This window comes from Anolis sagrei, chromosome X, assembly GCF_037176765.1.
Source record: "Anolis sagrei isolate rAnoSag1 chromosome X, rAnoSag1.mat, whole genome shotgun sequence".
Lineage (NCBI taxonomy): Eukaryota > Metazoa > Chordata > Lepidosauria > Squamata > Dactyloidae > Anolis > Anolis sagrei.
This window is the reverse complement of record NC_090034.1, coordinates 30,296,545-30,305,272: the sequence shown is the minus strand read 5'-3', so window position 1 is coordinate 30,305,272 and position 8,728 is coordinate 30,296,545. Positions and strand designations below refer to the sequence as shown.

The 8,728-nt window shown below is 44.1% G+C and overlaps 1 protein-coding gene across 2 annotated transcripts in view; it reads left to right on the top strand.

Moving 5' to 3' along the window:
- Nucleotides 1-2,267: 2,267 nt before the first annotated feature.
- PTPN11 (protein tyrosine phosphatase non-receptor type 11) overlaps nucleotides 2,268-8,728 on the top strand; it is a 62,753-nt gene continuing 56,292 nt past the window's right edge. For both annotated transcript variants that reach the window (XM_060786092.2, XM_060786091.2), the window contains exon 1: nucleotides 2,268-2,420. In XM_060786092.2, the coding sequence (XP_060642075.2) occupies nucleotides 2,407-2,420 (14 nt within the window). In that variant the 5' untranslated portion in view covers nucleotides 2,268-2,406. The remainder of the gene's footprint in view (nucleotides 2,421-8,728) is intronic.

Sequence of the window (8,728 nt, the reverse complement as noted above, 5' to 3'; positions counted from 1 at the left end):
AGATCATTTGGGATAAACAGAAAACCTGGGATCAGATCCTGGGATATAGGGCCTGCCTGGAAGGGCCCTTAGACTGCATTATAGTCAGTGTGGTTTGTTCTCCTCCGCACTCGCATGTTGTGGGTTCCACTTTGTGGCCCCGTTTCTTAAGATTGTTGCTGCATCTCGTAGTGCCAGAGCGCAGCCTGTTCAGCACTTTCCAAGTCGTCTAGTTTTCTATGTGCCCAGGAGGGAGTCTCTCACCCAGTCTCAACCAATGATTCAAGTTGCAGGTTTTAGCCTGCCACTTTTGGACTATTGCTTGCTGAGGTATTCCTGTGAGTAGATCTTAGGAAGCTGTTTCTTGATATAAGGTGTTGGCTTGCTGGCTGATGTCTGAACAGAGGACAGGCCAGAGATGTCCTTTCATTAATGGCTGCTACTTCCCGACAGATGTCAGGTGGTGCAACACCAGCTAAGCAGTATAATTTCTCCAGTGCCACATCTACTGTTTTAATGTGATGAGATTTATTCCACGCTGAGCATGCGTATTCAGCAGCAGAGTAGCGAATTGCAAAGGCAGATGTCTTCACTGTGTCTGGTTGTGATCCCCAGGTTGTGCCAGTCAGCTTTCCTATGATATTATTTCTAGAGCCCACTTTTTGCTTGATAGTCAAGCAGTGCTTCTTTTGAATCAGAGCTTGGTCCAGGGTAACTCCCAGGTATTTGTGCGTGCTGCAATGCTCTAGTGGGATTTCTTAAGGTGAAAAGCACATGCCTGCGTTTCGGATGGATTAGGAATCAGCCAGATTTCGCTGTAATAGACAGTAAGAGCACCTAGAGCTTCAGAGAGCTTCTGTTCAACCATTTCAAAGCTCCCTGCTTGAGTGGTGATGGCACGATCGTCAGCATAGATGAAACTCTGTATCTCACTGCCAGTTTGAGACACAATTGAGCTATAAAAACATTAAATGCAGGCATTTCCTATCAAGACCAATCAAGAACCTTAAAGAAGTGCAATGATTTTTAACTTTGAATGTTTTGATGGTTTTGATCTGAAATTTTGAATGCTGTTTGTTTTTTTTGTTGTTCATTCGTTCAGTCGTCTCCGACTCTTCGTGACCTCATGGACCAGTCCACGCCAGAGCTCCCTGTCGGCCGTCACCACCCCCAGCTCCTTCAAGGTCAGTCCAGTCACTTCAAGGATGCCATCCATCCATCTTGCCCTTGGTCGGCCCCTCTTCCTTTTGCCTTCGACTTTCCCCAGCATCATTGTCTTCTCCAGGCTTTGCTGTCTCCTCATGATGTGGCCAAAGTACTTCAACTTTGTCTCTAGTATCCTTCCCTCCAGTGAGCAGCCGGGCTTTATTTCCTGGAGGATGGACTGGTTGGATCTTCTCACAGTCCAAGGCACTCTCAGAACTTTCCTCCAACACCACAGCTCAAAAGCATCGATCTTCCTTCGCTCAGCCGTCCCTAAGGTCCAGCTCTCACATCCGTAGGTTACGACAGGGAATACCATGGCTTTGACTAGGCGGATCTTTGTTGCCAGTCTGATGTCTCTACTCTTTACTATTTTATCGAGACTGGACATTGCTCTCCTCCCAAGAAGTAAGCGTCTCCTGATTTCCTGGCCACAGTCTGCATCTGCAGTAATCTTTGCGCCTAGGAATACAAACTCTGTCACGGCCTCCACATTTTCTCCCTCTATTTTCCAGTTGTCAATCATTCTTGTTGCCATAATCTTGGTTTTTTTAATGTTTAGCTGTTTGTGTTTAATTCTGTTTTAATGTTTGTATATTTGCAATTGGATACCAATGCTTTTATGTCAAGCCACTTTTGAGTCCCCTTTGGGGAGATAAAGTGGGGTGTAAATAAATATAACAATAAGAGCCAAGCTGAAGAAATGGGGCTAAAGTGGAGTCCACGACATGCGAGTGTGGAGGAGAGCAAATCCAGACTATCTACTACAATGCAGCTTGAGCCCTGCCACATACACAATGGAGGACCTTCTCACAGCGACACCAGAGGCACTCCAAGTGGGCAGCCCCTGGTCAAAGGACATTTGGGACAATGCCAAGTTTCTAACTTTGTCTGTGGTTTTTAAATACATTATCACTGTATTCTCGATTCGCTTCTGACACCAACGAGAACATAAAGCACACGGGTCTGTTTTCCCCCTAACCAACGAAGTCAGAGGCTGAGTTTGGCGGGAGTGTCCCGGATGTTGGGGTGGGGGAGGGGGTGGGGGTGGGCGGGGCTTGAGGCGGCGTCGCCGGGGGATGACGCGCGGAGGCGGGTGCAGCGCCGCTGGCCTGTGTGTGGCTGGCTCCCGCTCGGCTCCCGCGGCTGGCCCGGCTCGTGGGCGTCGCCTTTCCCCCTGCGAGGCCCCCGGGCCCCCCTCGGAGGACAACGCTGGCGGGGAAAATGACCTCCCGGAGGTAGGCCCAGCGGAGGGAGGGAGGGAGGGAGGGAGGGAGGGAGGGAGGGAGGGGGGTGGATAGCAGAAGGGGGGGTAGCACCAAGCTCCGCCCCTTTGGCTCTTCCTGTGCCCCCCCCCCCCCCCCGCCCTGCAAAGAGAAGAAGAAAGGACAGCAATCATATGTGTTGTCCAAAACTTTCATGGCCGGAATCACTGGCTTGCTGTGAGTTTTCCGGGCTATGTGGCCAGAGAATCATAGAATTATAATAGAGTTGGAAAAGACCCCATGGGCCATCTAGTCCAACCCCCTGCCATGCAGGATAAGCACCATCAAAACAGCCCCGACAGATGGCCACCCATCCTCTGTTGAAAGGCCTCCAGAGAAGGAGAGAGAGAGAATCCTAGAATAGTAGAGTTGGAAGAGTCCTCGTGGGCCATCTATTCCAACCCCCTTCTGCCAGGCAGGAAAAGCACCATCAAAGCAGCCCCGACAGATGGCCACCCAGCCTCTGTTGAAAGGCCAGAGAAGGAAAGAGAGAAATAGAATCCTAGAGTTGGAAGAGACCTCATGGGCCATCCAGTCCAACCCCATTTTGCCATGCAGGAAACACACAAAGTGATAATAATAATAATAATAATAATAATAACTTCATTTGTAACCCGCCCTATCTGTCTGAGGGGACTCAGGGCGGTTTCTAACAAAGCTGGCCAACATTCAATGCCAAAAAAACAAACAGGCAACAAATCAAATTGAAAACAAATAATAATAACTTCATTTATATCCCGCCACCATCTTCTTCCAAAAAGGGACTCGGGGCGGCTTAGGGACTCGGGCAACATCAATATAAACTTATAGTGACAACCCAAACATAACCAAAATTAAGAACTTTACAAAATTAAGAAATATACATAATATAACACTTCAGACATACTTACAAGTATAAATCTAATGAATAAAAAGCATTAAGATACAAGATAATTTACAGTGACCAAGTATCCCTGACAGATGGCTTTTAAACAGATGGCTCTGTTTAAAAGCCTCCAAGAAAGGAGCTTCCACTGAACTCCAAGGCAGAGAGTTCCACTGCTGAACAGCTCTTCTTACAGTCAGGAAGTTCTTCCTAATGTTCAAGTGGGATCTCCTTTCCTGTCGTTTGAACCCATTGCTCTGAGTCCCAGTCTCAAAACAGGCCTACTCCTTTTTCCTATGACACCCCTTCATGTATGTAAACATAGCTCTCACATCTCCTCTCAACCTTCTCTTCTTCTGCAGGCTAAACAGACCCAGTTCTTTAAGACGCCCCTCAAAGAGTTTATTCATGGTCTCCAGACCTTTGATCCTTTTACTCGCCCTCTTCCTCTGGACACCTTCCAGCTTAGAGTCAGTATCTGCTTTGAACTGTGGTGCCCAGAATTGGACACAGTATTCCAGGTAAAGAGGTCTGACCAAAGCTGAATACAAAGGCACCATGACTTCCCTCGATCTAGACACTAGACTCCTTTGGATGTAGCCCAAAATCCCATTGGCTTTTTGAGCTGCTGCATCACACTCTTGTCTCATGTTCAACTTGTTGTCCACGAAGACTCCAAGATCTTTCTCACCTGGACTATTGTTGAGCCAGGCATCACCCATCCTGAATCTTTTCCTAAGTGTGGTAGCCTACATTTGTCCTTGTTGAAATGCATTTTGTTAGTTTTGGCCAATCCGCTTTCTAATCTGTTAAGGTACTTTTGCTTCCTGATCCTTTTTTCTGTAGTATTAGCTCCCCCTCCCAATTTGGTCCCATCTCCAAACTTGATCAGCCTACCCTCTAAACCTTCATCCCAAGTAATTAATAAAGATGTTGAACAGAACTGGGCCCAGAACAGAACCTTCTTTATGGCACCCAAATAGTCACTTCTTTCCAGGATGAAGAAGATGAACCATTGGGGAGAATCACGTTTGGGTTCAGTTGCTTGACTTATTCCGGATCTACCTAACCATAGTTTTGGCTAGCCCTCATTGGACTAGTCTGTTTGCAAGAAGGTCATGGGGGATTTTGTCAAAGGCCTTCCTGCAATCAAGGTATGCTAAGTCCACAGCTTTCCCTGCATCTACCAAGCTTGTAACTATCAAAAAAAAAAAGAAAAAAAAAGAAAGAGGTAAGACTAGCTTGGCATGACTTGCTTTTGAGAAATCCATGCTGACTTTTAGAAATCACAGCATTCCATGTTCCACTAGCATTATTTTCTGATGTTTCGCCTGCACCTGTGGCTAATGGCATCTTCAGAGGTTCTGCTGCTGGTGAGTGAGGCAAATGGAGCGTGTATGTGTATGCATATATATATGTGTGTGTGTGTGTGTGTGTGTGTGTGTCTGTAGAATAATGTCCAGGGTGGGAGAAAGAACCCTCGTCTGTTTGAAGCAAGTGTGAATGTTGCAATTGGCCGCCTTGATTGACATTGAATAGCCTTGCAGCTTCAAAACCTGGTTGCTTCTTGCATGGGGAATCCTTTGTTGGGAGGTGTTAGCTGGCCCTGATTGTTTCCTGAACAGGTGGGATCCTCTCACCTCTGCAGGAGTCTTCCGCATACCATGCAGCTGTGGTCAAGTCTACAGGGAGAACACTTAACGCAGCATTGCCCAAACACGAATCAAGGAACATGAAAGGCACTTCAGACTAATTCAACCAGAGAAGTCAGCCATAGCAGAGCACTTGATGAACCAACCTGAACACAGTATATTGTTTGAGAATATGGAAATTTTAGACTTCATGTCAGGCTGCACAGAGAAGCCATTGAAATCCATGTGGACAATTTCAACAGAAAGGAAGAAAACATGAAAATGAACAAAATCTGGCTACCAGAATAAAAAAAAAAAACATCAGAATTAAGACAGTAAATAAAGAGCAACACTCAGAAAACAAGGGAACTCCAGACAGACGCAACCAAGTGCCAGTCAACACCTCCCAAACAAAGGATGCCTCCAGGCAACAACAGCCAGACTGCCTCTATGCAGATATCCTCACTGAATGACTCTGTAAACTTCATGGCTACTCAATGCTATTCAAGCTTGCTAAGTGCAACATTCACACTTGCTTCAAACAGACAAGGGTTCTTTCCCCCACCCTGGACATTATTGCATTTTCTACACTCCACTTGCTTCACTACCTCTATGCAGATACCTTCAGTGATTGACTTTAAAAACTTCATGGCAACTCAGTGCTATTCAAGCTTGTCAAGTGCAACATTTACACTTGCTACAAACAGACAGGAGTTCTTTCTCCCACCCTGGACATTCCACAGATATATTACACTCCACTTGTCTCACCTGCAACAAACCTCTGAGGATGGTTGACATAGATGCAGGCGAAATGTCAGGAGGGAATGCTACTGGAACATGGCCATACAGCCCGAAAAACTCACAGCAACCCACACCAATCATATCTTTCCTACCAGTTTTTAGGGTATCTTCTAGCCCAAGCCGCCCCCAGTTCCTCTTTGGACTACATTCCCCATCATCCCTCACCCTGGGCCTTATGGGCAGTGGAGTCCCTTTCATGCCTTCCTGGCCCTGGAGAGCCTTCCCCATTAGAAATAAATAGATAGATGTGTTCATTCGTTCAGTCGTCTCCGACTCTTCGTGACCTTATGGACCAGTCCACACCAGAGCTCCCTGTCGGCCGTCACCACCCCCAGCTCCTTCAAGGTCACTTCAAGGATGCCATCCATCCATTTTGCCCTTGGTCGGCCCCTCTTTCTTTTGCCTTCCACTTTCCCCAGCATCATTGTCTTCTCTAGGCTTTGCTGTCTCCTCATGATGTGGCCAAAGTACTTCAACTTTGTCTCTAGTATCCTTCCTTCCAATGAGCAGTCGGGCTTTATTTCCTGGAGGATGGACTGGTTGGATCTTCTCGCAGTCCAAGGCACTCTCAGCACTTTCCTCCAGCACCACAGCTCAAAAGCATCGATCTTCCTTCGCTCAGCCTTCCCTAAGGTCCAGCTCTCACATCCGTAGGTGACTACAGGGAATACCATGGCTTTGACTAGGCGGATCTTTGTTGCCAGTCTGATGTCTTTACTCTTTACTATTTTATCGAGATTGGACATTGCTCTCCTCCCAAGAAGTAAGCGTCTTCTGATTTCCTGGCTACAGTCTGCATCTGCAGTAATCTTTGCGCCTAGAAATACAAAGTCCGTCACGGCCTCCACGTTTTCTCCCTCTATTTCCCAGTTGTCAATCATTCTTGTTGCCATAATCTTGGTTTTTTTATGTTTAGCTGCAACCCAGCTTTTGCGCTTTCTTCTTTCACCTTGATTAGAAGGCTCCTCAGCTCCTCCTCGCTTTCGGCCATCAGAGTGGTGTCATCTGCATATCTGAGGTTGTTAATGTTTCTTCCAGCAATTTTCACCCCAGCTTTGCATTCATCAAGCCCTGCACATCGCATGATGTGTTCTGCATACAAGTTAAAAAGGTTGGGTGAGAGTATGCAGCCTTGCCGTACACCTTTCCCAATCTTGAACCAGTCTGTTGTTCCGTGGTCAGTTCTGACTGTTGCTACTTGGTCCTTGTACAGATTCCTCAGGAGAGATAGATAGATAGATAGATAGATAGATAGATATATGATATTAAAGATGAAAGTTCTTGAAGAGCAATCCAGGGGCTGCTGTGCTTGTTAGCTTTAAATGTCTTTCAGTGGTTTTTTAACTGGGAATTTTATATTTAATCCTTTTTTAATGTTTGCATATTTGTATGTTTTTGAATGGTTATGCTGATACTTTTGATGTGAAGCCCCTTTTAGTCCCTTTGGAGGAGATAAAGTGGGGTATAAATAAATATAATAAGAAGAATGTCATATATATGTGTGTGTGTATGTATATATGTGTGTATATATATATGTGTGTGTGTGTGTGTATGTGTGTGTGTGTGTGTGTATATATATATATATATATATATATATATATGGTGATGTGGATGCTTTGAGTCCCCTTTTAGGGGAGATAAATGGGGGCATAAATAAATATAATAATGTTTTGTATATATCTTATAATATAGGCATAATATAGATGTTATATATATATATATATAGAGAGAGAGTATATTCTCTCTCTCTCTCTAATATCTATGCTACACACACACATACACACACAAAAGCTTTGGTACCTGGCGTTGCCCAGGTTATTTGAAAACGTCAATTTTTTAATTGTACACAATGCATAAGGTTGTGGTGAACTACAACTCACATCATGCCAGGTTAAACCTGAAAAGCTCAATCAGTACTTAAAGCTTGTGATGCTGGACAAGTTTGCTGTAGATGCATCATCGGTGGGGTTCAATGTGCTCTTTGGCTATAGGGTAAACTACAACTCCCACTATGGTGAATCCCCTCCAGTAGGTTGAGTTGGTCATTGGGGTTCTGTGTGCCAGGTTTGGTCCAGATCCATCATCAGTGGTAGTCACAGTGTCTCTGCATGTAAGTGAACTATAACTCCCAGAAATGAAGGTCGGTTATACAAATATAAAAACATTCAAATATGTGTGTATATATGTATAACATCTACACACACACACACACACACATATACATTATATATATATATATATACACACACACACACTCGGAGACATACACATTATTATTATTGTTATATTTATTTATACCCCACATTTTCTGCCTCAAAGGGAACCCAAAGCATCCACATCATCATTTAAAATACATACATATATAAACATTCATATATATATATATATATATATATATATATAAATAACATAAATTATACATATGTATATATATGTTGTTATGATGTTTATTTATGCCCCATTTTATCTCCCCCAAAGGCACCAACATCACCATTATATATTATATATCTATATATTAAAAACATTATTATTACTGTTATATTTATTTATACTCCGTTTTATCTCCCCCGAAGGGGACTTAAAGCATCTGCATCACCATTTAAAATATATAAATATATGAATAAACACACACACACACACACATATATATATGGCCAGAAAGAAAGAAACATATTGGGAGGATTTATCAGTTTTTATTGAAATATGAAACAAGTGAAGAACAAGGAAAAGTCTGTGTGATAAATTGGGCAGGAGGTGGAATTGGGTATTTTTTAACACCAATCTTTATTAAGACGTGAAGGGGGGAAGAAAGGCGATGCCAAGAGAGTGGGGTTTTGTTACATAGAACAGTAAAATGGCTACAGCTTACCAAAGGGTACACTAAAACAGCGTCTCTCCAACATTAATATACATCCACTAGCACTCTCTGAACCTCACATGCATTGCCTGTTGATTTGCGCCCCTTTAGATCGTATATAGATGGA